The 26,986-nt window shown below is 46.0% G+C and overlaps 2 protein-coding genes across 7 annotated transcripts in view; one reads left to right on the plus strand and one right to left on the minus strand.

The window, feature by feature from the left end:
- The window catches only part of LOC308567592 (uncharacterized protein), a 239,278-nt gene extending 225,782 nt beyond the window's left edge, over positions 1-13,496 (minus strand). For 2 of the 3 annotated variants that reach the window (XM_081159312.1, XM_081159311.1), the window contains exon 1: positions 13,033-13,455. In XM_081159312.1, the coding sequence (XP_081015438.1) occupies positions 13,033-13,401 (369 nt within the window). In that variant the 5' untranslated portion in view covers positions 13,402-13,455. Of the gene's footprint in view, positions 1-13,032 lie in introns of all 3 variants that reach the window. The other variant, XM_081159310.1, reaches the window with a different exon arrangement.
- Positions 10,783-26,986, plus strand: part of ADAMTS9 (ADAM metallopeptidase with thrombospondin type 1 motif 9) — a gene marked incomplete at its 5' end in the record, with an annotated part of 155,750 nt that continues 139,546 nt past the window's right edge. For all 4 annotated transcript variants that reach the window (XM_081159306.1, XM_081159308.1, XM_081159309.1 and 1 more), the window contains 3 exons: positions 10,783-10,897; positions 11,491-11,888; positions 16,932-17,094. In XM_081159306.1, the coding sequence (XP_081015432.1) occupies positions 10,783-10,897; positions 11,491-11,888; positions 16,932-17,094 (676 nt within the window). The remainder of the gene's footprint in view (positions 10,898-11,490; positions 11,889-16,931; positions 17,095-26,986) is intronic.

The raw sequence follows: 26,986 nt of genomic DNA on the forward strand, positions 1-26,986 counted from the left end.
GGTGTGGGTGAACTTGTGTTTCCTACTGTAACCAGAATTCAGGCGCCACCACCACGGTGATGAGAGTGCCTGAAAGAAAATGACGGCTCCACACACTTGCTTTTTGTTACTGCACCTCTTGCCCAGAGCCAACGACAGCTGAAGTTTATTCCAGTTATACTTGCCATGAATGCCACCTATATGTACAGTCAGACCTGTTTTTAAGTGGGAGGAAAAAAAGGGAAAACCAATTATTTTGCCAACATCTGATAGGGCTTGACAAGGCACTAATTGCTAGGCTTACATTTCAGGAAGCATCCTAGTTTGTGTTATTGGTGCCAATTAATACAAAGGCAGTGCATGGTGAATATACCATTTATAACAGGGGCCTATTTGATGTCACGTAATCTCATTACCAGGTCAAGGTGATACATGTGATGAACCTACAGTTTTTCACATTAATTTGGAAAATGCAGGCATTCTTCCCTGCCCCAGCCCCTCTCCATTGCCCTTGGGAGTGACAGTGGCCGAGATATTTGGAATAGTTCTTTGAAAAATCTTCGATGTAGTAGTGGGCCTCCATATAAGCTCATCATGGGGAACTGAAACACTGCACCCTTTATAACTCCAAGGCAGGGCTCTTGGCCATATGCAGGCTTTGTTTTGTTTGTTTGTTTGTTTTTTTGTTTGTTTAATCCTCACACGAGGATATTTTTCCCATTGTTTTTCAGAGAGAAGGAGAGAGAGAGGGAGAGAGAGAGAAACATCGATGTGAGAGACACACATCGATTGGTTGCCTCCCACACGCACCCTGTTGGGGCCGGGGATCGAGCGTGCAAAGGAGATATGTGCCCTTGACCAGGAATCAAATGAACCAAGACCCTTCAATCCATGGGCCAATGCTCTAACCACTAAGCAAACCCAGCCAGGGCCATAAGCTGTTTTCATAGCAAGTTCCACAACACAGCCTGAACAACACAAAGACACCGGGCTGACCTCAGAGCCACAGGAGCTTAAAAGGGTGGTTGGAGCAATAAGACCACTGAAGCTCCAGTCTTATCAGATGGATGAGTGGTTTTGGGTGCCGGAAAGACACTCTCTTGAACCTCACCTGACCGGCTGTCCAGAATCCAACCACACGTTACTGACACCCTAACCCCGGCCCTCCTATTGGCCTCCTCTCCCATTTGGCCTGATATCTGAATTTCTACTAATGTCTGAGTTTCCATTCTTTGTGATTGCTGCGCTAAGCATCATAATTCATCCTGTACTGAGCTTAAGGAAGCATAAATACATATGACAGACCGTCAGTATAATGTTATGGGTTAAGAGTACAGGCCTGGAAGTCAGGAAGCCTGGCTTTGAATACCCATTTAGCTACTCACTAGCTGTGCAACCCTGGCAGGTGGCTTACCCTTTCTGTGCCCTCATTTCCTCTTCTGAAGGGTGGAGCTCATGGCTTTCCGATCTTGCTAGGCTATCGGGACTGAATACAGCATCACCCACTGTGCCTAGGAGTGGGAAGCAATCTCTAAGGTTTGTCATTATTATAATATGTACCATTAGGACAGACAACTGACTAAGCAACTGAGCTGGCAAAGGAAATGACTTTTTTGCATATGTAAAAATTGTTTACCGTATAAAACAGGCTTTTAAAAAACATTTCAGCTATTTTTAACATTCTGCCAGAAAAAATGTTTAGTAATTGAAAAACTGCTAAACTGGACTTATGTGAAATGCTAACTTAAGCAGAGTGTAAGGGTGAGTAAAGCTGTTTTAAAACAATGAAAAACATTTTTAAAATGACAAGGAAGCTAATAGCAAAGCTGAGTGTGAAAAACACACAGTTGAAGAAATACAAGCTCATGCATGGCTTGTCCCCTTTCCCCAGGGAACAAAGGCTCATAGATGGGTGGGGGGGGGGGGGCGGGGGGGAGGCTGCAGACGCCCCTCTCTGTTACCTGAGTCAGGACCCACTCCTCACTGGCAGCTGGGTCAGAGTGAGGCCACTGACTGGAACATTCAGAGACCCTTGCTCTATACCAGCAACTACGCCACCACGTTCCTGGGTCAATTCATTCTCACAGCATCCCCCTGAGGCAGACAGCTATGGTTACCCTGTTTTCAGGATATGGAAAGGATATGTGACCTGCCTACAGTGTTGCTTTCCTACTAGCCGTGCTCACGATTCTGAAGTAGCCTTTGGGGAAAGTCTAGCTCTGGAAATTTCTACTCTAGAAAAAAAAAGGAATCTTGATAAGATTCTGATTAAAGCAGGACTTGTGCCCCATGAATAATGATACTGTGAGGAGCAGAGGTGACCTCAGTCATTTCTAATATTTCATGTGCAAGTGCATGTGTGTGTGTGTTTGTGTGTGTGTGTATGAAAGAATACTTTTATAAATTAAAAGAAACACTCTAAAAATTAGAAACAATTTTGTGGTGGTAGTTAATTCACTAACTTAACAAATATTTATTAAGTGCCTATTACATGCCACCAAGGGGATACAGCAGTGAGGGAGACAGATTTGCCCCTTGCCCCATGTATTTATTTTATTTTTTAAATATGTCTTTTATCTATTTCAGAGATAGGAAGGGACAGGAAGAGAGAGAGAGAGAGAGAAACATCAATGATGAGAGTCACTGATCTGCTGCCTCCTGCACGCCTCCCACTGGGCATGTGCCTTGACCAGGAATGGAACAGTGATCTCCTGGATCCTGGGTCGACGCTCAACCGCTGAGCCATGCCAGCCAGGCTGCCTCATGTATTTTAAAGTCTAACATAGGACACTAAGCAACAACAACAAATAGTGTGAAACAAACTAGGGCAGGAGAAGTTCAAGGCTCAGTGGGAACATGAAATCCTGGAGCACCTCAAAATACTCTGCGAGTTATCAGATTCCATGTGCACTACCTGTGATGACTGTCTATGCTGAATGCGCACTTTTAGCAAGTGCACTGGTGAGACGGTATCCCCACACTTTGTATTGCTTTCTCATTTGGCTTCGCTTTAAGAGTGGTTTGGGTCCGAGCTAGAAGTCCAGCACTCTTGAATCATCTGTAGTTGTGATGCTGAACCCTGGGTCTGAAGGTCTCCTTCCACAGGATACTAGAGGGGGGAAAGAGGGTGTAGACTAAAGAGTCTCAAGGCAATATTAGCGGGATTCATTTGAGGATCCCAAACCTGGGAAATAGTGAAAGTGTGGTCTCCTGGAATGACAAGTAAGCAAGGAGCACCTGGTGCGCGAGCAACTTTGTAGATCTGCCATAGCTAGCCATATGGAGCCACCTTAAAAACTGGAACTTAAAAACAGGGTCAAGAAAAGTTATTTAGAACTTTAGATTTAGTATTAAAAGAAAAAGAAAAAGTTCTTACAGATCCTGTTCATCAGGCCAAGTACAGAGGCTGAATGATCAAGAACAATTAGGTGAGCCCTGGCCGGCGTGGCCCAGCTGGTTGGGGTGCGGTCCAGTACACCGCAGGGTCACGGGTTCAATTCCCGGTCAGGGCGTGCGGAGGAGGCAGCCAGGTGATGCTTCTCGCATCCATCTCTCTCTCTCTCTCTCTCTCTCCCCTTTTCTCTCTCACTAAAATCAATGAACATGCCCTCAGGTGAGGATTTTAAAAAAAAGAACAATTCAGTGGATGTTTTTATATTACTAGGCTACTCTGATTAATGGAGATCACAAGCTTTGGAAGTAACCTGACCCCAGTGCAAATCCCAACTCAGCACACTCTAGCTCTGTATTCTGGGCAAGTCCTCTAAGTCTGCTGAGTCTTATTTTCATCATATGTAAACTGGGGAGAAAAACCCCCGGTGGCAGGACTGCTAGGATGATTAAATAATTAGTGCAAAGTAGGAACTCAATGAAAAGAATCTTATGTTATTGCCATTACCAGTGTAATTTCCGTGTAACTTTCAGTACACTCACAGTACACTAACATCATAACTTTCTGTACATTATGCTTTGCTTGAAGTCAGTATTTGGAAGACTTTAAAAAATACACTAAGAGGTACTGCTTGCAAATATCTTCTCCCATTTGGTTGGTTGCCTGTTGTTTGGCGGATGGTTTCTTTTGCCTTGCAGAAGCTTTTTAGTTTGATGTAGTCCCATTTGTTTATTTTTGCTTTAGTTTCTTTGCCTTTGGGGTCAAGTTCACAAAAACCCCTCTGAGACCATGGTCCGTAAATTTAGTGCCTATGTTTTCTTCTATATATTTTATTGTTTCAGGTCTTATATTCAAGTCTTTAATCCATTTTGAGTTAATTTTTGTGTATAGTGCCAGACAGTAGTCTACAGGGGCCAATATTCAAAATATATAAAGAACTCATACATCTCAACAACAAAAAAACCCCAAATAACCCAATTAAAAAATTGACAGAGGGCCTGAATAGAACTTTTCCCGAGAAGACATACAGACGGCCAATGGATATATGAAAAGACGCTCAACTTCACTAGCTGTAAGGGAAATGATCATCAAAACCAGGAGATTCCATCTCATGCCTATTAGAATGGCTATTACCAACAAGACAAAAATCAGTGCTGGCGAGGGTGTGGAGAAAAGGGAGCCCTTTACACTGCTGGTGGGAATGTAAACTGATGCAGCCACTATGGAAAACAGTACGGAGGTTCCTAAACCAACTAAGACTAGAGCTACCAGATGACCCAGCAATCCTTCTTCTGCGTATCTACCTGAAAAATTCGGGAACACTCATTCTTAATGGTATATATGCTCCTTTCACAGCAGCCAAGCATGTTTGCAAACTTCAACCGGTGACTGTTTAAAGATGTAGTACATATACAATGGAATGCTACTCAATCCCTAAAAGATAAAATATTGCCAATTGCAACAACATGGATCTTGAGAGGATGGTGCTAAGTAAAATAAGTCAGATGGAAAAGAACAAGAATGATATGATTCTACTCATGTGGGATAGAAAACAAAAGTAACAAATGAACAAACAAAACAAACTCACAGACACAGACAACAGAATGGTGGTTACCAGGAGGTAAGGGGGGTGGGGGGATGAAGAGAGTAAGGGGGTCAAATATACGCTGGCAGGAGGGGACTCGATTTGGGTGATGAGCACACAGTGGAATACACAGATAATGTATTATAAAACTCTACACTGAAATGTATAGAATATTAACCGATGCCACCCAAAGAAATTTAATTTAAAAAGTACATTAGGATCATTCATCCACACGGCAGAAAAGATGACACGGTTCCTCCCCACTTCCACTCTGCAAACATGGCACTGGGTCGGAGAGGACGTTGCCCAAGGTCACGGAGCGCTGCCACACCACTCCCTGCTGGGCGCGTCACGCCCCCGAGTCCTGCGGGATCTAGTCGCGTGGGCTTACCTGCTCCACAAACCACCCACTGCTGACCACTCAGGAAACTATTCCCTTCAATTCTGGCCCCATGGTCTCTTCCTGATTCGGTGTGGGTTTCCCTTTCTGTGGAAATAAATAGCTTTGCTTCAAATCTCCTTCCAGTTGTTTTCAGTGTGTTCTGAAAACAAAGTTGCTTGTGATATGATTTCTCATATTTCCATTAACCAGATTCTCTCTCCCTAGTGACTAGTGTCAATCACCACTTTCCTGGGATCCACTTTAATGAAGAATCAGCCAAAGAAGTCTTCCACTAAACCCACAGTAACATTCAATTCCAGTAAAGCCTGGGGGAAGAAAATGGGCTAAAAACTGTCCCTCTGTTCACTCTAGGTAACTTTAAAGAGCTCTTGCCCAGCCGGGCGTGGCTCAGCGGTTGAGCATCGACCTAGGATCCAGGAGATCGAGGTTCGATTCCCGGTCAGGGCACTTGCCCAGGTTGCGGGCTCCATCCCCAATGATTCTCTCATCATTGGTGTTTCTATCTCTCTATCCCTCTGCTGCCCTCTCTCTGAAATCAATAAAGATATATATTAAAAAAAAAAAAAAAATTAAATAAATAAATAAATAAAAAGCTCTTGTTTCTTTCAGAGAAAACTTTTGTGATGGTCCAATTTATTATAGAAACCACGTTACCCCCTGAACTCAGGCAATTCTATATTCCTATTTATAGAACCAACCTCCAGACTGCACGTGTGTGTGAATTAAAGAAGTCATTTTATCACAGTTGAATCAAAGTAGAAGGGTTATATTTATTCAATAAACATTTCTTGAGCACCTACTATGTGCCAGACTTGTTCTAGGTGCTGAGGAAAAAGTTGTGAAATATCAATGAAATAACTAAGATGTTACCATGAAATATTCAGCATCAGAGAAAGGTGTTAGAGCCCTGGCCAGTACAGGTCAGTGGTTAGAGCATCAGCCCACACATCAAAGGGTCACAGGTTTGATTCCCAGTCCAGGGCACACACCTGGGTTGCAGGTTCAATCCCTGGCCAGGTCGGGGTACACGTGGGAGGCAACCAATGGATGTGTCTCCCTCACATCGATATTTCTCTCTCTTCTCCCCACCCACTCGCTCTAAAAATCAATGGAAAAAATATCCTCGGATGAGCATTAACAACAATTAAAAAAAGGAGTTAGAGAGCCAAAAAAATTATACATACAAAAGAAAATCGAGGCAATTCTCTAGGAGATTTTAGTCACCCTCTCCCAAACCAAACCTCCCCAAACCTAGCAACACTTCTAACACTTCTGATCATTTATTCATTATATGTGATAATAATTATGAACTTGAACTAACAGAAATTGAATTATGTCTCTCACTTACTAGTTGGGGACCACTGTCAAATCAGTTCACATATTTAGACCATGATACCCTTATCTATAAAAGAAAATTACTAAGGCCGCCTGCTCATAGAGCTGTTGTAAGAATTCCATTTAATGCTTCTATTGGCACGTGGTCTGGCACAAGGTAAGTACTAGATAAAAGCTGATTATTATTCAGACAAAATATCTTAACCTTGAATTATTTGGATAGCTCAATTGTTCTATTCAATTATAATTTCAAACATCTTCCTAAGATGCTTTGAGACTTGCGTAGGGATGTAAATTTAGAGGCAACAAACATACTTAAGAAAGGATTAATAGACTGACTGAGGATGAGAAATTCAGCAACCCAGCCTCTTGGTCACCCCCGGAGGTCACCAAGAGCTACTTTGCATTTTCCTTCCCTAGCAGCTCTTGTGAAATGATTGGGTTGTATCAGGAACAATTTTAAACAACAGTAAACAAAGTTCATCTTTTAAAACCAAATCCTAGAAAGTAAGCTAAAGAGAGCATAAACAAAGGAGGCTTCTGGCCCTACATGTAATAATTAGGTCCTTTATCAGGACTGGTTAAATGAAAACGGAAGAAAATTGTTTAATGGGAAATATTAAAAACTGTTATTTTTAATCCTTTATAAACTTAATTTTTTAGTTGATGTATAATTGACATATTATATTAGTTTCAACTGTACAACATAATGATTTATGTATACATTGTGAAATGACCACAGATTTTCATTTGTGATGAGAACTTTTAAGATCTATTTTCTCAGCAACTTTCAAATCTACAATAGAATATGATTAACTATAGCGACCATGCTGTACAATACATCCCCAGAACTTATTTATCTTATAACTGGAACTTTGTTCCTTTCGAACACCTTCACCCATTTTGCCCACCCTCACCTGATGCTACCACCAATCTGTTCTCTGTATCTAGTATCTATGATTTCTTTTTTTTTTAATTCCCTATAAGATCATATGGTATCTATCTTTCTCTGACTTGTTTCACTTGGCATAATGCCCTTAAGGGTCCATCCATGTTGTCACAGAGGGAAAGATTTTTTTTTTTGATGATGGAATAATATTTCATCATATATATGTATATTCCACATTTTCTTTACCCGTTCATCCACTGAAAAACACTTAGGTTATCCCATGTCTTGAGCATTTTAAATAATGCTGCAATGAACACGAGGGTGCAGGTATCTTTTTGAGTTAGTGTTTTCATTTCCTTCCAATAAATACCCAGTAGAATTACTTGATCATACGGTAGTTCTACTTTTAATTTTCTGCAAAACTTCCATACTGCTACCAACAAGGGTTCCCTCTTCTCCACATCCTTGCCAACACCTATTTTTCATCTTTTTTATAAAAGTCATTCTGACAGGTGTGAGGCAGCATCTCGCTGTAGTTTCGATCTGCATTTCCATGGGATGAGCGAGCACCTTTTCAAGTGCTTGCTGGTCATCTGTATGTCTTCTCCGAAAAAAACATTTATTCAGATTCTCTTTCCATTTTCTAATCAGACTGTTTTTTGTGTCTTGTTTTACTAATGAGTTACACGAGTTCTTTATCTATTTTGGATATTAACCCTTTATCTGGCATATGTGACTTGAACACATTTTCTCCCATTCCACAGGCTGCCTTTTTTTGTTGTTGCTGGTTTATTCTGCCTTTCAGAAGCTTGTCAGTTTGATGTAGTCCTACTTGTTTATTTCTGCTTTTGGTACCAAATCCAAAGTATCATCACCAAGACCTATGTCAAGGAGATCAACCCCATTTCTTCTAGGAGTTTCATGATTTCAGGTCTTATGTTCAAATCATTAATCCATTTTGAGTTAACTTTTGTGAATGATGTAAGATAGTGATCCAGGTTCATTCTTTTGCGTGTGTGTGGCTGTCCAGCTTTCCCAACATCATTTATTCAAGAGACTTTCCTTTCCCCATTGTATATTCTTGGCTCCTTTGTTATAATTAAATTGACCATGTATGCATAGGTTTACTTCTGGGCTCTATTCTGTTCCATTCAACTATGTGTCTGTAAAAGTGCTATATAGTTTAGTAATTTTATAGTGCAAGTTCTAGAATACTTTCCCCACGATCAGCTAATAGTTTGATTTCTTGATATTTTTCTGTTCCTTGCTAAACTCTCAGAACTCCCAGATGCTGTGATTGGGAGGAATTTTATTACATAAGGAGAAGAAAGATCGTGCATTAGAAGAAATGTATTTTAGTGAATTATTTTGAAGGTTTAAGAAAAATATTTAAATGTTTCCCTTAAAAATCTCTTACTGTGTACTCTGCAGGTGTTGCTATCTTACTATCTTTATACACCATTGTATTTACCTATTATATCAATTCCAGGACTACCGTTGGATAAAGGCAATAGCAGTGCATTTGGATTAGCAACTTCTTGAGGATATTCCTGTCTTGCCAAGTTATTTTTCCTTCTACCAGGAGAAGTATATGCATTCATATTTCCAGAAGAGAGGATTCTTCTAGCATGCTGGTCCTTGGTATTGGCAATCTTGTTCTTTTCAACCCTGAGTGCCAGCCTACTAAGCAACAGAAAACTCTGATTCTGGGAAACTTGGGCAAATACACACTAGTCGTATCTTTTACAAAACTTGTCATTTCCTTTCTCTTGAAATTAGCGCAGTCTATATTCCTGAGGACTGGTAAAGGGTTAAACAATCTGCACACAGGCTCAGGCAGTCACATATCGGCGTCCCCCCTCTCGGGCTTACTTTCTGACTTTAAATTTGCGTCCCAGGGCGGAGGAAGGTGTAGGACGAAGTGTCAGCTCTGCGCGCCGCTGGAAGCATCTCGGGCGGAGCGAGCGGAAGTGACTGAGAAACCCCCGAAGGACCGGCGTCTCCCCTCGGGGCCCGCGCTCAGCCCCTCCCCCCAGACCTCCCCCCCCTCGCCCCCGCGCCTTTCAGAGTGGTTCTTAACCTTTTTTGGGTCGGGACCTACAGAAAACTATGGACCCTCTCAGAATGGAGCCAGCGTCTAGGGAAAGCACAGCTTGAAAGTTTTTCGAAACTTTCAGAAGACCAAGGACTTGAAACACACCCCAAACTGCACGATTAGGAACCCCATCACTAAAACTCCTAACTTGGGGCAATCCGGTGACAAATCTCGTCCCTAGTGAGACCGTAGGAAGGGAAGGCGCTCCTGCCCGGGGCCACTTTCACTCGTAAGAAACCAAAAAGAAAGGGTTAGACGGGGGAAGCGAGAAGAGCAAGAGGACTGCTGCAAAAAGATGTAACAGAGGAGGGAGAGAGAGAAAAGGAAAAGAAACCCGGGAGCTTGGAGGGGCGCAGTGGGGGGAGGAGGCGAGGCAGCGGAGGGGGTGGGGAGAGGAAGGCAGATTGGGAAGGAGGAAGGGAGCGGAGCGGAGAGGAGCGAGCAGAGGCGGCGAGCGCGCGAGCGCCGGGACAGAGGGGGCGCGCTCAGCTCTCCTCCCCCCGCAGGGGTCTCGGAAAAGCTCCTCGCGCGGTGGCGAGACCGCGACCTGCAGCCTCGGGGCTCCCGGAGCCTCTGCCTCCCCCCGCCCCCTCGAAGCCGGAGGCAGGCCGGGAGTCCCGCGAGGGCCAGCCAAGCAGGGGAAAGGGTCTGGAAGGAAGCGATCCCTCCCTCCCTCCTTAGAGGCGGCACCGGCGCATTTGAGCGGCGGAGGAGCGCGCCCACCCCTCGCCCGCCTGCCTCCGCCCCCCTTTCAAGAAGCGGCTCCGCTATCCCCGCCAGCGCAGGGCGTCCGCCGCCCCTGGAAGCGCACGGTCCACGCTTTCTCCTACACGTCCCCTGGACATTATGCGGCCGAGCAGCCGAGCCCCAGTCCTCCCAGTGCTACTCCTGCGGCTCCTCCCGCGGCCCGAGCGGCTCGGCTCTCGGCAGGCAGCGGTGTTGCTCAGACCCTCGCGGCGGGACCTCAGCGACTCCTGAAGTCAAAAGTTGGTGGCGGGCTCCGGGCTCCGCGCGCTCTACGCGGCCGCAGCCTCGGGTCGCCGCTGCAGCCTCCGAGGGCAGGAGGGAGGGGGTGGGGGGCAGCCGGGGAGGGGTGAGGAGCACCATGCAGTTTGTATCCTGGGCCACACTGCTAACACTCCTGGTGCGGGACCTAGCCGAGATGGCGAGCCCAGACGCCGCGGCGGCCGTGCGCAAGGACAGGCTGCACCAGAGGCAAGGTAACGCGGCTTCGGCCCCCGGGACCCCTCCGCCAGTGTCGCCAACTCCGCAGCCTCCGCGCCCGGGAGCGGGCACCCCGCAGCGGAAGCTTCTTTCCTTTTCCTAGAAAGAATTATTTCTCGCTTTGCAGCCTCTGCCTTCTTTAGGTCATTCCCAGCCAATTTCTAGAGAGGGACGCTGTGGCAGGAACTCCACACCCTTTGCTTTTAGCCTGGATTTTCCCCTTCCCAACTCCCGTGCCCCGAACTACCATAACTTACCACCTGGGGACAACAGCCAGCAGTGTGTTTTACTTTATTCAGGGTATTTGTCAGAATCTGATATTACTTTATGTCCTCTAACTTGGTTCATTTTTTTCTGGCTCCTAATGGTATAAACATCCTCCGCGCCTCACACATTTTCTGGCTCTTCCTAGCACACAGTAGGTGTTCAGCAAATATTTGTCCACTGACTGAGGGTGAAGGGGTTGATTCAAATGGGGAAAAGACAGCCCGCTGGAAAACAACTCAGGACAAAGCTCTCAACTTTATTTTAATTTAAAACTTGCAGAAAACTGAATTACTGGTTTATGTATCTTTGCTTCTCTCTGCAGTGAAACTGTTAGAGACCCTGCGCGAATACGAAATCGCGTCTCCCGTCCGAGTGAACGCTCTCGGAGAACCCTTTCCCACGAACGTGCACTTCAAAAGAAGGCGACGGAGCATTAACTCTGCCTCTGACCCCTGGCCTGCCTTCGCCTCCTCCTCTTCCTCCACCTCCTCCCAGGCGCACTACAGCCTCTCCGCCTTCGGCCAGCAGTTTCTATTTAATCTCACCGCCCATGCTGGATTTATCGCTCCGCTGTTCACTGTCACCCTCGTCGGCGCGCCCGAGGGGAACCAGACAAAATTTTATTCCGAGGAGGAAGCAGAACTCAAGCACTGTTTCTACAAAGGCCACGTCAATACCAAGTCCGAGCACACGGCGGTCATCAGCCTCTGCTCGGGAATGGTGAGTGGGCGCGCGCCCCGCCTCTCCCCTCGCCCGCTTCTGGAAGACTTTTGCTCTGTGGCCTGAGATCCTCACCACGGCGAGTCTCCGCTCTGCTCTTAAGTATGAGCTGGAAGCTCGTTTGCGTCCTGCGCTTTGGGTGGCAAGCCCGGAGCGTGGACTTACACTCGAGAGGCGAGCACGCGTCCGCCCCCACGGGGTCCTGGAGTTTTGGAGCTTTCTAGGGTCCTAACCCGGCGCGGCTGCTTTGCCTACGCTCGGGTGACGGTTTGGAGGCTGGTTTCCAAACTCGGTCGCCCAGGAGCAGCTGAGCGTAGGGAGGGCCCGACTCGTGATTGGTGCGCCTGGAGTTGGGGGGAGTGGGCTGAGAATCCCCAGGCTCGGGTCCCGGGAGTTCCTTCTGTGTGTGGTGGAGGGCGGTGCGTAATCTAGAGTCCCAGCGTTCTCTCTCGGCCTTTTTTCGCGCGCCAGGAGCCCTGAGGCCAAACAGGATTGATAGGGAACAGGTCCCGTCTGGGAACGGAAGGGTTCAGGGGGCGGGGAAGGGGCGGGGAAGGGGCGGGAGGGGGCGGGGAAGAGGGCGGAGCCTGCCGCGGAAGCTTGAAATTCGGGTGGACCCTGGCAGCGGGGTGCGGCGTAGAACGACCCTGCACCCTGGTCGTGGGGTGGCACGGAGGAGCAGAAATATTGCGGGAGAGCCCAGAGAGGCTGACCCGACGAAATTTCCGTTTTTCTAGGGCTTCTATCACCCGTTGGAGTTTACTGGGAATCAGAAGAGGGAGCCTGTGGCGCACGTTTCCCTGGAGAAGGGAGGGCGGGGCGGCCACTTCTTGCGCAGCAAAATAAACTTAGCGGGGGATCCGAGCTGATACCCTGCCCCTCTGTCAGCCCCTCTGTTTACTACCCTCCCCCCAACTTGCCCTCCACCGCCTCTGCCCTCTCCCACGGTGACGTTTGAGGACCCGCAGTAAGATTCTGGCCCAAGCAGTCCTTGACTTTCTCAAGCGACATGCGCGCGTATGACGCACAAACTTTCCCGGGTCAGGCTCGCCCGGCTCCCGGCGCCCGGGTGGCACGTTAGTCTTCCCCTAAGCACCCACATTCCCCACTGTCATCTTTTAAAAGTGGGAACATGGATACTTACCCGGGGTGCTGGCTGTCCCCTCCACGCGCTGCTGTTAATGCGTCCAGAGGTCCTCGGTTGGATGTCGCATCCGTCTCCGCCGCTCACCGGAGGGGTCGGGCGGGTAGCGAGGCAAGCCTGGAGACTGTGAGGGGTGCAGTTCAGCCGGCTGGGATGCTGGCAAGAGGGGGAGCCCTTCTGAACCCCGGCAGAGAGCCGCTGCGCGCCTGGAAGAGTGGGTGGGCGGAGACGGCGTTGGGCGACGGCGGAGGGGGCGCTGCAGCGAGTCGTCGCTGCCTCGATACCTGGGTAGGGCTGGAGTCCGGGAATCCTCCTGTTCCGAAGGTTACGGCCGCTGTGCGCGCGAGGCAGGTGCGCAACCAAGGGCATCGGCTCGCCCGCAGATCCCAAGACTGTCACCCCCAATTTCAGAACCTAAGGGATGGGGCTGCGTCAGTACGTCGTTGGTAAACAGCCTTTACTCCTCCCCCTTCCCGCCTCCACACCCCGCCGAGTGGCCCCAGCAGTTGTATGAATATTTTGCTGCGCAGGACCTTCATTTCTATTGGCAATTTTAGGTAGTAGCTCACACGTGCAACTGCGAGTAGGAGCTTCGGCAGCTGAGGGCCGGGACTTCAGAAAGATGTCCAGACTCTGATAACCGTATTTATATTGCATTTAACTTGCAATCTGCCTCTTTTGGAGGAGGGGTGCAGTTCTAACATACATCTTGAATATATGCACGCTTCAGTGATTAATCTTCCCCCAAACCCTCGCCCCTTTGTCTTCCTTCTGGAATTTACCTTCTCCCCCCTGCCCCAAGACTTCCCCTTATCATTTTTGTAGCCGTGGAACTGTGATGTTCCTCGCGGCCCATCCGAGAAATCTCCCAGGAATTCTTTCACCTTTCAGAGTGGACCATGCTATATCCCCTCCCTCCCATCACCACACACCCGCACCTCACCAGTAAAGTATCAGTCTCCCTGAAGCCCATCTCAGATGTGTCTCTTAGCTTTTCTGAGCATCCCTACCCTAATTCTAGCCCTCTTTGCTTCTCTCCCACTCTCTCATTGGACTGATATCTAAGAAATATTTTTATCTGTTTTTTCCTCTAATCTTTTGTCTCTAATCTCTGCCATTAACCTATTAATGGTGACTGGGTGCGAGGTGACATCACAACCCTGCTCGCTGACTGCATAGCTCCACCCTGCCTAGTGAACAACCATACCCTCCAGCCGGTGCTTCAGACCGCTTCCAGTGCATCTGCTCACCCCTCTCGCCTCCACACGTCCAGGGCCATCTCTCAAGCTTTCTTCCTCTACAAGTCCTCTATTTCAGGCAATCTGCTTTTGCTTCATTTTTCTGAATTTCCCTCCCATCCTAATCCTGCCTCACTGCCTTTGGGCCTTTGGATTTATTTGTTCCTCATACTCAAATCATGCCCTTCTTTTAAAGTGTGACTTAGCTGTCTCCTTCCCAGGAAACCTCTTTCTGGCCCTAGAGACTGCTGTCATGTCTCCCGCTTCACCTTCACAGATGCATGTGTATTTCTCTTATGGCTCCTGTGTGCTCTCCCTTGTATTGTAGTTCTTGGTGTGCTATGCTCTGTCCCTTTCTCCTCTGCAACAGGATCGGCATCAATTTATTTCTCTCCTGTATTGGAGCCTTATATATATCATAGGTGCATAGTCACCAAGAAAGGATTACTCTTAGATCAAATAACTATTTGTGAATCAACAACAAAATTAATTTGGCACCATGTAGATACTATTCGGTGAACTGTTATGTGCCTTGCCCTGTAATGAGTACTTTGCCTATGCATCGTCATGCAAAATCCTCACAGCAGTCCAGTCCTCGAACAACCCACTTTACAGGTTGGGATACTGAGGCTTCGAGAGTTGGAGACTTGCTTGAGGTCTCTAAGCTCCTAAGTGGCAGAGCTGGGGTTCCCACCCAGCCTTTCTGACCCATGCTCTTAACCATTCAGAGACTGAATTTATATTCCTAAAGAGAATTTCATTTAAAAAGATACTGCACTGCCCTGGCTGGCGTCATCCTGTGCACCAAAAGGTTGCGGGTTCGATCCCTGGTCCCGGCAAGTACAGGAGGCGATCGGTTGATGTTTCTCTCTCACATCGATGTTTCTCTCTCTATCTTTCTTCTCTCTCTCTCTCTAAACATCAATAAAAACATATCCATGGGTGAGGATTAAAAATAATAACAATAAAAATAAAATAAAATGAAAAGGCACTGGACTAAAGTCAGGACACCCGAGTTCTAGATTCAGCACTGGCACTATTCAGCTGCTCTGTACCACCAAAGGGGAACTGTGGACAAGTCACTTCCTCCCTCTGGGCCTCGGTTTCCCTTTTAATAAACTCCCAGGTTTCCCCCCAGTATTTATGGCCTGTCTCTAGTAGGTTTTACATAGGGTAGTATGTATCCTGCGCTGTGTTCAGAGAACACCGGTGTTGTGTATTGAAAACAAAGAGAGCTGCCTGGGTGAGACTAATTTGTTCAATCACTTCTCCAGAAACCAGCTACTCTGTTGCTTAGTTTGTCCACACCAGAATTGCCCCCCTCGTTGATCCAGTGTCTCCTAAATCAGGTGGAGAACTTTTTAAAAACATAGATTCTAGACCTTACCCCTGGAAATTCCAAATTTGCAGATAAGGGGTAATGCCTCAAAACTGAATTTTTAAAGTCCCCAAACAATTTTGAAGGTTAGCTGGGTTTGGGAACCTGTGCTTCACAGACTTTATCATGCATAAGAATACTGTGGAAGGCTCATTAAAATTCCAGTTCCTGGGCCCTGCCCTGAGGTTTGGATTCAGTAGGTAAGATTTGGGGTGGAGCTTGATTATTTGAATTTCTAACAAATTTCTGGATGATTTAATGACCTTTATGGACAGCCATTTCCCTTGTGTCCAGGGGAAGGGAAAAGGTCTCTGTTGTTTTTGTGTTTGTTTGTTTTCTTTTCCCTTCTTTTTGTTTCCAGTGCAGGAAAAGGAACAGTGCAGATGAGAGAAGGGCTTGATTTCCCCCTTAAGCATTGCATGGCACGGCAAACTCTTCAGTAACCTTGTAATGTTTTGTTTGGGTGGTTCAACCTTGAGGCCTCATCATTATTTGCGAAACCTGTGGGTATGTGGGGAGGGCAGGAGGAAGAGTTACCTCCCTCAAGGTGCTCAGAACCATTGGCAAACACAAACCTATCCTGGTTGGAGGCTAACACCAAACACCAAAGCCACTAACGTATTCTAAGCCTTACAAGGTGTCACGTTGTTAAGCACTTAAATGCATTATCTCATTTAATCTTCAGGATGACCCTTTATAGTAAGTATTTTTATCCCTAATTGACAAACAAGGAGGCTGAAGCTCAGCAGTTAAGGAACCTGCCCGATGTGGGTAGGTAAGTGGCTGTGCTGGGACTGGAACTAGGGCAGCCTGACTCCAAAGCCTTGCACCCATTCATTCCCTATTGCAAAGGGAAGGGGTGGTGAGAGACTCATGTGCTAGTGTCACAGGTAGCACCGCCTTGAGTGCCTTGTGGTCAACATATGCTTCCTGAATTTGAATTCATGGTCAGCTCTTCCCTTGGGGCTCGCACTGGGGCCTACATTTGCAGGCTGTCTTCACACAGAGAAACACTCACTTTCAACAGCCTGTAGAAGGGAATTTGCGATTAGGACTTGAGCACCAGAGAAATGTTCCTTAGAGACAGATTAGGGGAGCCGGTGCAGTAGAGTCAAACCGAGGAGAAGGAACTGGTGCGGCGGCAAAGGAGGGTGAACTGCTTCTCCCCGTGTCGTTTTCCGTTTAACAGCCCTCACGACGGAGGGATCGGGTGAAATGGCACCGTGTCCGCTTGAAAATGTTTCATTGTTTATGACATCAGCTTTTCGCTGCTTCCTTTGCAGCTGGGCACGTTCCGGTCCCACGACGGGGATTATTTTATTGAACCACTGCTGTCCACTGATGAGCAGGCCGACGACGATGAACACAACAAGCCCCATGTGGTCTACAGGCTCCGCAGCCCGCAGCCCGCGCCCCCCGCGGGGAGGCAGGCCTGCGGCACCCCAGGTATGTGCTTCTCGCTGCAGCAGAGGTCCCACCTCTGTGAGGCGGCTGATTGTCCTGCTACAACCATGGAGCTGTCACTGGCCACAGCTGGCTACCATTTACATCGTCTCTGCCTTGAGCTTCAGGTGGAGTAGGTACATCCCCATTGCACGGATGTGAAAGCTAAAGAGTCTTAGCAACTTGTCTGAGGTTGCCCAGCTGATGAGTGGCAAGGCCAGGACTCAAACCCAGATAGCAGTGACTCCAAGCGCCCTTCGGGCAGAGCTGCCTCTTCTGTTGAAGTTGCTAACGTGCATAAGCTTGAGAAATGTGCTAGGGAATTATGGCCATATCTTCAGTCAGCAACTGCTTATGTTTCTTGTTTTCTACTTATTTATTTATTTTTATCATGTAAGGTTGCAAAATAGTCTTACAAATGGAACTCATAAAAACTATGTGTTCCTTGGGATTTTTCCTCTCCGCTTCAGTTTAGCTCATGTTCTGTGGCTTCAGGAAATGTGGGACTGGAAGTGTGGGTAGCACGGTCAGGTTTCTATCAGATGCGCCTCTGCCCACAGCTAGATTTCCTTCCATCCTGGCCAGATGCGCTGGGGCTGTATGTTCACGCGCTTGGCCATTGTCAGGGGTATGTCTGTCATTCTGGCGCCCTGGAAGGTTTATGCTTGCCCGTGTTTGTCAATCTGTGGTCTTAAAGCAACCCTTCCTGTCTTTGATACCTGGTTACTTTCTCTGTGATGATAGCTTATTATTAGAAATCATTCCTCAATATGGTCCTCTGCTTTAGAATGTTTGTTAATATACTTCTAAAAAAATTCTTGGACTTACTGTTTTTAAAACTTTATCTTCCCAATTTTTTCCCCCAAGGAAATTTTTTCCATTGTTTTTCAGAGACAGTGGAAGGGGGGAGGGGGGAGAGAGAGAGAGACAGAGAGAGAGAGAGACACATTGATTGGCTGCCTCCTGCATGTGCCCCGACCCAGAGCCAAGGATCGAACCTGCAACCCAGCCAGGTATGTGCCCTTGTCCGGGAATTGAACCCTCGACCCTACAGTGTGCAGGCCAACCCTCTAACCACTGAGCCACACCAGCTAATGCTCCATCTCCTTACTTTTTTTTAAAATCCTCACCCGAGGATATTTTTTCCATTGATTTTCAAAGAGAGTAGAAGTGAGAAAAGAGGGGGAGAGAGAGAGAAACATCAGTGTGAGAGAGACACATTGATTGGTTGCCTCCCACACGCAGTCAGGGAACAAACCTGCAACTGAGGTATGTGCCCTTGACTGGGAATCAAACCCACAACCCTTCGGTCCTCTTGCTGATGATTTAACTACTGAACCAAACCAGCCAGGGCATCCTTCTGCTTATATTTTATTTTTAAAATTGCTTTTCTGAATTAAATAACTTCTCAGGGTCTTTCTGGCATCTCCAAATAAGACCAAAATTCAAGATTAACAAGTAGTTTCCTAAAATGTTTCCCAAACAATCCCTTGTTTCATCTCATATCCGATTCAGGTTCTTCCACTACGGCAGGGTGTAGTGTCCTGTTCCCTCCTGGATTTATTATTTCTAAAGTGAATCCCTTAATGAAAGAACATTGGCTGCCTATAGCCTGGAGTGGCAAAGTCATAGAGAGTAGCATCGTAGCATTGTGAGACTTTTGGCTTTATCCAATCCAGTTCTGTGTTCTTACCCCCAGGGCTCGGTGGACTATAACTGAAATATTCTGTCTGTTAGATGCTCTAAAGAGCCAAGGGGTGGGGTGGGAGGATGAAAGGAGTGTACTTAGAATCAATATTGTATGATGCCAAGGCTGCCAGCTGTTAGCAAGTTCAGCGGGAAGACATTTATCACATTTTGTTGACCATGCTAGTAAGGACATCGACATTTGCTTCTTGACTTCCCAAATCTGAATTAGCAAGTGCATATTTTATACATGTATATAAATGTATACACACACACACATACGTACACACACACACATATATCATGCGATAGGAAACACATGATTCCTCCCTTTCTGTCTCACTAATATGTGTTCAAAAGATGCTCTGATAATATTTTCGTTGATCAGTTTATTGAACAGTGGCGCTTTGTCCATTCTTCTGCCCTGAAGTGGCAGCAAACAAGCATTTTTTTAAAACTGCCATTCGCTATGGTCCTCTCTCCCCGGGCGCCCTGCAGAGCGCTTTCCCTGCGCTGCCTCGCTTACCCCTTAGCGCAGCCTGTGAGGTGGGCAGTGCTCCCACCTGCGCTGCACCGGGTAGAGCAGCTGAGCTCTCAGAGGGGGTGCACCGGGGGGTGTCACAGCTAGGCCGCAGGGCACGCCCCTGAGCCTTCTTCCTGGCTCCTTTTCTCTGTGCAGGAGTGTGTGAGTGAGAGAGCGAGAGGAGAAGACAATAACATCGTTCAAAAATACCCGCAGGGTTTATTTTTTAATTAACTACCCAAGTCAGTGGACATTTGATTGATTTTCTGGGCTAGAGGACGAGTCATTGTCAAATCTTGTTAAAAACACAAAGAAGAGGGAATCTGAAAAGGTGAAGATTGAGGACAGTGGAAGATGCCTGACTTTTTCCAAAAAAGCTTATTTGGGTTCTGGTCATGATTGGCTTTGGGGCCTTTAAGTTCCACATTGCACGTCACCACTCCCAACCTTCATTTTTCCTTCCGATTTTGGTCTGTCAGTGACCGGTGTGGCGAGCCCCGCCGTCATCTCAGCAGCTTCGGTTGGCTCTTCCAAAGGTTGCTGCTGGACTCTGCCACTCTGGCTTCTCTCCTGCAGTTTCTCCTGCACCCCTTCTTTCAGTTCAGATGCAGGGGCTCACAAGAGTTGGAAGGAACTTTGGAGTATGGCACAGTCACCAGCAGCCATTAGAGGGATGGGCCAGCAGGTCATGGAAACCTCTGAAACCAACTAGCCTTCGCACAGGGAGTGAATATGGATGAGGGATAGGAGAAGACCCTCTGGCCAGAGAGGAGAACATCCTCCCTGTAAATATCAGTCCATTTGCTTCAAGGATATGCCCCCTAGAGCAGGGAGTGGTAACCAAGAGTAAGTTTTAGAAGTATCCTGGGAGCCTCATACAAATGCAGATTCTTTAAACAAACAAACAAACAAACAAACAAACAAACCCCTCTTGTAGCCAAGAGAGATGGAGGAGAGTTGGTAGGTTTAGTAAGTGCTCCAAATGATTCAGAATTTCAACTAAACATGAGAGTGCCTGCTAAAGTTGGATTTAAGGAACTACCACTGCCCATAGCTTGTCCCTTGCTTTGCCTCGGACTTGGCTTTCTCCATTATTGTTTTCTATGTCTTCTCTTCTCAGAGGATGATAGAATATTTGAGCTGGAGGAAACCTTAGCAGTCATCTCTAGGCCACTATGCTAATTCTGTACAAATGAGCAAACTAGTCCTAGGATGTTGTTATATATTTCCAGGAGTTATACCCTATCAGAATTTAAGATAGCTCAAGCCTTGAAACAGACCCCTGCAGGCTCCCTGCTGAGCTAAGTGTAACCCTTTAAGTTGCTGGATCAGGGGGAGTCTGCCCAGGCAAGGGGACTGTGGCTCTTAGACTACTGCCTACAGATAGAACATAAGTCTTGCTCATTTCTGATTCTTCATACATGTCTAATTTTCAAAAAAGATTTTGGGATAACATGTTAAAAAGACATGTGTGGGGGAGTCATATAGTGAAAACTTCATGGGTTTGGAGAGGCATCTAGGACTTAATTCACTCATTCATGTGTGCATTTACTCATCCAGCCTTAAAGTACTTATTAATTCCTCTGTGCCATGAGGATAATACCAGGAATCATCTTTATTCCACTTATTTGTGTGACCTCAACCACATTTAGAGCATAAATTAAGAATAGCCTGCGCCTTCCGAGGGTATAGTCAAGACTGAGTATGAAGACTCCAAGAACAGTGTCTAGAGATGGAAGACAATCACTGAATGGCAGACTTTTTTATATATAAAGATCATAGAAAATAGAAATTAAAACACTATTGCAAGGGAAGAAAACTCAAAATACCAAAAACCAAAGCTAGCCGGGTTCCTGTGATCAAGCTTAGAGTTTCTTGGTAACCTGGTCACAAAGGGCTGTAGGACTTGTCCAAGGTCACCCTGCTGGCCAGTGGCAAGGCCGAGAGCCCTTGCTTTCTGTTTATGTCCTCTGCACCTAATGCAGCATTTGAAGATTTTATTTCTTGAAACTTTCTCCTTGCCAGTGGCTGTCCTTCCTGCAGTGTCTGTTTTGCCATTATTGGTTATGTGCATGTGCGTTTGGGCTTCTTGAGTGTATCTGCATTTACTTGTGATTTTCATCCTGTTTTTAAGTTCCTCAGGATTCAGGATGGGGTGTGGGGTTTTCTCTTTCCCATGGTGTGCCCTGTGACTACAGTGCTCCCTACACAATAGGTCCCCAGTAGAGTTCATTGAGCCCTCTGCCTGCCCCACACACCAGGGGCAAAGTGGCCGGCCCCTGGGAACCATTCAGGAGTGTTTGTTGCTTCTGTAAGCCACTTTCTGTCCATCCTTCACTTCACATTTCCAGATGAAATCCCAAGCTCTGTCACATGGACAGTCTCTATTTGACCCTGAATTTTGCACAAGGGAATTTAGTAGTTCTTATCAGTGAGATAGACATGCTTTCTGGTAGGTAAGTGAAAGGCAGGGGAGTGGGCCAACAGAAAGAAGATTCCTTTGTTTGCCTGGGCGTAGAAGACAGTGTTTTTCTGTTACTAAAAGACCTCTTTCACCTTCGCATCTCAGCAAGGCCAGCTATTTTTGTTTCTTGAGGCATTTAAGAATTATACACTTATTAACCCATCAATGCCACTTCTAAGGAAATAATTGGACAATTGTGTAAAGGTGTTTATGGGAGAATATTCAGTACATTGTTGTTTATTATAGGAAAATGCTAGAAACAACCTAGGTGCCCATCAGGGAGGAGGGGAAGGTGAGGTGTGCATTTGATAGATCCTATGCAGTCATTAAAAATGATGGCAGAGATGTATGTTAACAAACACTGAAATATGTATATTAAGTGAATAGGTAGTGATGATTCAGTGTATATGGTATGATTTCTTTTTCTTTAAATAATGAAGTATGTGTGGGTACATGGGTGTGGAAAGAAAGCATCTAAAGCAATATGTATGAAAACACTAACAGGGATTATTTCTGATTGTCAGGAACGTAGGCAATCTCGACCTGTGCATTTTATATTTTTAAACTTTTGCCATGATTCTGTAGTGTAGTAGCATGTAGTTACCTTGTAATCCCACGGCACTTTTCACCATGGACCAACAGCCAAGATCCCAGAGGTAGTTTCCACACCATACAGATAACAATCCTGCTTTGTAGCTACTTCTTTAGAACACGGGCTGGCCAAAGCTGAGGGTTCCTCTTGACCCTGCTAAATTGTCTTGTACCTATTGGACTGACCTTGGGATTATCATGGTGGGACTGGGGACTCCGTCTCTCACCCTCGTTAGAATGTACTGTCACTTTTTGGTTGGGCTCCCGAGGAAATGATCATAAAGGCTGAACAATATAAGGTGATAATTAAAGTCATCATTTGTTGGACTCATCTCATGTTACGTGCATATGGGGTCTCAGTACTGCACGTGTTCTGAATATTGTCACATGTCATCAACACTGCAGCCTAGGTATTGTTATCATCGTTTGGCTGTCACGAACATCACAGCTCGGAAAGGTTGAGCAGCTCGTCCAGTCACGCAGCTAGGAGGAAGTGGGGCTGCCTTGAACCCAGATCGGATTCCATGTGCTACACTTGGGCCAGAAAATGCACGTGGAAGAAGCTTCCATCTAAAAATCCTTTTCACTTAAGATTTCAGAACATCTTTTTTGACTTCCATCTAATCTAATCTCTACATGACACTAACAATGGCTAACGTCTGTTGAGCGTGCATTGTGTGGCAGGCACTGTTCCACATGCTTCACGTGGATTATGTGTTTCAATCCCTACCTCGGCCTCGATTTTGCAGTTGGGAAAACGGACACAGAGAAGTCCGCAGAGTTGACTTACCCAAGGTCACAAAGCTCATAAACATAACCTTCTGCCCTGGTCTAGGTAGAGGATTCTTTGGCCTATCTCCTTGTTGATTCGATTGTATTCACATATGAATTACTTTTTCTGGTAGGATCTTTTAAATGCCTTTCTAGAATTTGATTTGATGTGAGGAGGGCTGCCTGGTGCCCGGAATTCCCACCCAGACTCTAATGACTCACTAGGCCTTGTGTCTCTAGCAGGCCTCGGTTGGAGAGTAGGCTTGTTACACATTAACCTCTCGGATCCATTAATAATTTAGCATAGATTAGCTGATTAGATTAGCTGCCCTGAGAGTGGGGCCCACATGGAGTGAGAGACGAGCTGAGGAGCAGACCTCCGAGGGGCTTTCTGTAAACAAGTCTGGGACAGCTTGAGGGTTCCAGGCAGTGACAGAAGCTTTGGCTGACCTCTCAGTCCCGGCAGGGCCCAAGCAGGCCAGTGGTTGTTGGCTAATTAGTGATTTCTGTGAGAAGCTAGCCAGCCTCCATTTTCCCACACATTTCACATCCTCAGACCCTTTCCCTCAACCTCTCTGTCTGTGACTACAAGGACAGGCGACACTTGAGAAGCCATGGTGGGTCATCCACTCCTGGACCAGCTCCCTGGGAGGAAGATGCCCCAGAGACCCCCCTTTGGTCAGTGAGCTCGGCCGCGGCGTGGAGTGAGCGCAGGCACTGCAGCCCGGGACCCCCTCACCTTTAAAGACGGTTCCTGCCATTTGGGGTTGATTGTTTTGACTTAATTTCCTTTCATGTGCCCCTTTTTGTTCCTCCTCACTCTTCATACCTTTTTCTGTTTTTTATATCCCTCAATGACTTGATGATTAATAAACAGCCAATATAAGCAATGACCTCTAAGAGCCTTTGTAAATTATTAGAAAAATGCTGCTTTAAATAACTGAATTCTTGAGCTTATGTCCTCAGCTTTATCTTTTTTGTGGCATTCACATAAAAATAGTGCTATTTTAACATTGGAATCTGTAGTGCACTATTCCAACAAAGTCATTGAAAGATAGTAAGAAGGGACTTCTGATATAGGAACGGTTTCTGCTTTCATTTGTTCTCATTTATTCATTGAGATTTTTTTACTTTTCATCTTGTTTTTAAAAAAAAAAGTTTAAAAAAGTAGAGGCAATTATAAAATAAACATATCTCCCTTTAACAATGACAAAGAATTTTCTACATCTGCTCCTTAATTTTCCTTTACGCTAGAGTATTTCAAGCTAAACCCAGGTATGACATTTTCTTTCTAAATACTCCAGTATACCTGTCTGGAAGGTGAAGATCTCTTCCTATGTAACTACAACTTTATTTATGACAGTGAGCAAAGTCAACAATAATTTCTCCATATCACCCAAAGAGTTCCTACATTAAAATTTTTCTGATTGTCCCCAAAATGCCTTTTCATAGTTCTTTTGCTTAGCTTGTGATCTCAACAAGATCCACACATTGCTATTGGTTATGTAACTACACTTGTTGTCATTGCTGTTTTAGTTTTAGTTTTAGTTTTGCTCCCCATGGTCCCTTTTTCCTTTCTACTCCTTTGGCTCTTTGATTGGCCTTTATCATCATAAGGTTAGGCTGCATTTGCAACAATCTGAAAGAGCAGAGTCTGCCCCCAAACCCAGAGCCAGTACCAAGACACCGCCTGCAGGAGTGAGCCACTTGTCCGAGTAATTTCATTGACCACAGAGGGCACTATGGGTCGGTGATTTTTTGACACGTGGTTCGAAGTACCTTGATAGCCCTGGTTTTTTAAAAATCTATCAGTGGAAAGCTCCTCACTTTACAGTATTTGCTGAGATGACCTTATCTACCATTCAAGGATTTCACTTGCCCATGTTTTGAAGCCCAGAAGAGACAGTTTGTGGTTGGGAATGGAAATGGGTGGTTCAGTTTGGGCCTGAAATCGGGGCTGCTTGTGTGTGCCCCACTTTACTGCCCTCCTGCCAGTCCCTTTGGAACTTCTGGATCTAGAGACAACCTGAGGGCTGCCTGCTCTAACCACAGTCCAAAACCAGGGCCTTTCTCTGATGCCTGTCATCAAATCTGGGTCGTTCATGTCACTTTGCTTCAGAAACCCATTGCCTGCTGAGGAGACAGGGTCACAGAGACCTGTTCTCGAAGCGTCTGAGTATCACAGAAGGAGCATGAGGAAACGCCAGGTGCCATGGTTTGTGCCCATGTGGCTGCTGGGCTTTGAGAAGGAACGAAACCAAGCAGAGGGCAACATTTGTCCAAGTGCTTCCTTTTGTATTGATTCTTGTCTCTCATGTGACATTAGAATGAGAGCGGGGTGTTGAAAATGCAGGTGGCCTGTGGTGTATGGAAAACTTCAAGTTGATGTGATTGGCCTTAGCGTTTTTCTGTTAGGGGTTTATTTTTTTTTACAAATCTTTTTAATTTCTAGTGTTTTCTTCCCATATTTCTATTAGGGTATAATTTGGTGATGGTACCCTTTCTAGTGTACAGTTTTGCAAGTTTTAGAAAATGCATATAGTCCTATAACCATCATCACAGTCAACATAGAGAATAATTCCTGGTGTCTTTTGTAGTCAGCCCCGTTTTCTGTTTCTACAGTTTAGCCTTTTCGAGAATGTCATATAAATAGAATCACTAAGCACAGGACGTTTGCGCTTCATCCGATGTTGAAGTCACTCATCTTTTTGTATAGTGAACAGTGTTCCATTGCGTGAGTACCACTGTTTGTTTATCTGACCAGTTGAGGGGCAGAGTTTTGACAATTACAAATAAAGTCATAAGTTTTCGTTTCATTTGGGTAAATACTTAGGTGGGAAATTGCTGGGTTATACGGTAGGAATATGTTTAACTTCATGACATACCACTATCTATTTTTTAAAGGGCCTGTACCACTTTGCACTATCGCCAGCAGGGTATAAAAGTCCCATTTTTGTGCATCCTCGCTAGCATTTGTTATTGCGAATATTTTGTTTTCGTTTTTTGACTGTAGCTCTTCTCATAGATGCACAGTGGTATCTTGTCATCATTTTAATTTGCATTTCCCTGGTGACTAAGCATCTCTTCATCTGCTTATTTGCCATCCGTGTATCTTCTTTGGTTAAGTGTTTATTCAAATATTTTGCCCATTTAAAAAACAAAACAAAACTGGGATGTTTTCTCATTATTGAATCTTGAGATTTCTTTGTATATTCTGGACATGAGCCCTTCAGTGGCTACGTGGCTGCAAGCGTCTTCCCCGAGAAACTTTTCACTGTTTTCATTTGCAGACACTTCTTGTATACATGGCTTCGTATTTTACTGCAAACATTTCATGCACCCTAGAATCAAGCTGTCACAGGACTACCCTGCAGGAAAGCACAGTGCAGAATTCGGCGAGTGTGTCCCAGGCCCAGGTGACAAGAGATGGCAGAGGAAAGGCTATTTAGGACTTGCTCTTTAAAGCCAGTGTCTACGCCAGCAGGAGAGGCACGCTACTGCTTTCGTCTCTGGTTGGTGTACACAGACAGCTTTCCATTTCAGGCCGGGGCACCTTATGATGGGAATGTGTTCCCTGTGCCTCACAAGTGATGCAGCTACAAAGGAGGCTTTGGGTTCCTGAGAATATGGCCGTGTCCTTGCCCACAGCACACCCCACACACGGGAGAGGAAGAGAAAGCCAGGGACAGGGAGCCACAGGAGGGTCGGCCCTGTAGGACCACACGCTCCTGCGGGGACGGGAATGGGAGACTTGACCCCGTTATGTCCCAAAGTCTGTATCCTGTGCTTTGTGGGCAGTACAGGAGTTTTCCCAGAGGCTTCCTAATCCTTACACTGGGTGCTATTCCATTGTAACAAGT

Source organism: Miniopterus schreibersii (genome assembly GCF_964146895.1).
Source record: "Miniopterus schreibersii genome assembly, chromosome: 15".
NCBI lineage: Eukaryota > Metazoa > Chordata > Mammalia > Chiroptera > Miniopteridae > Miniopterus > Miniopterus schreibersii.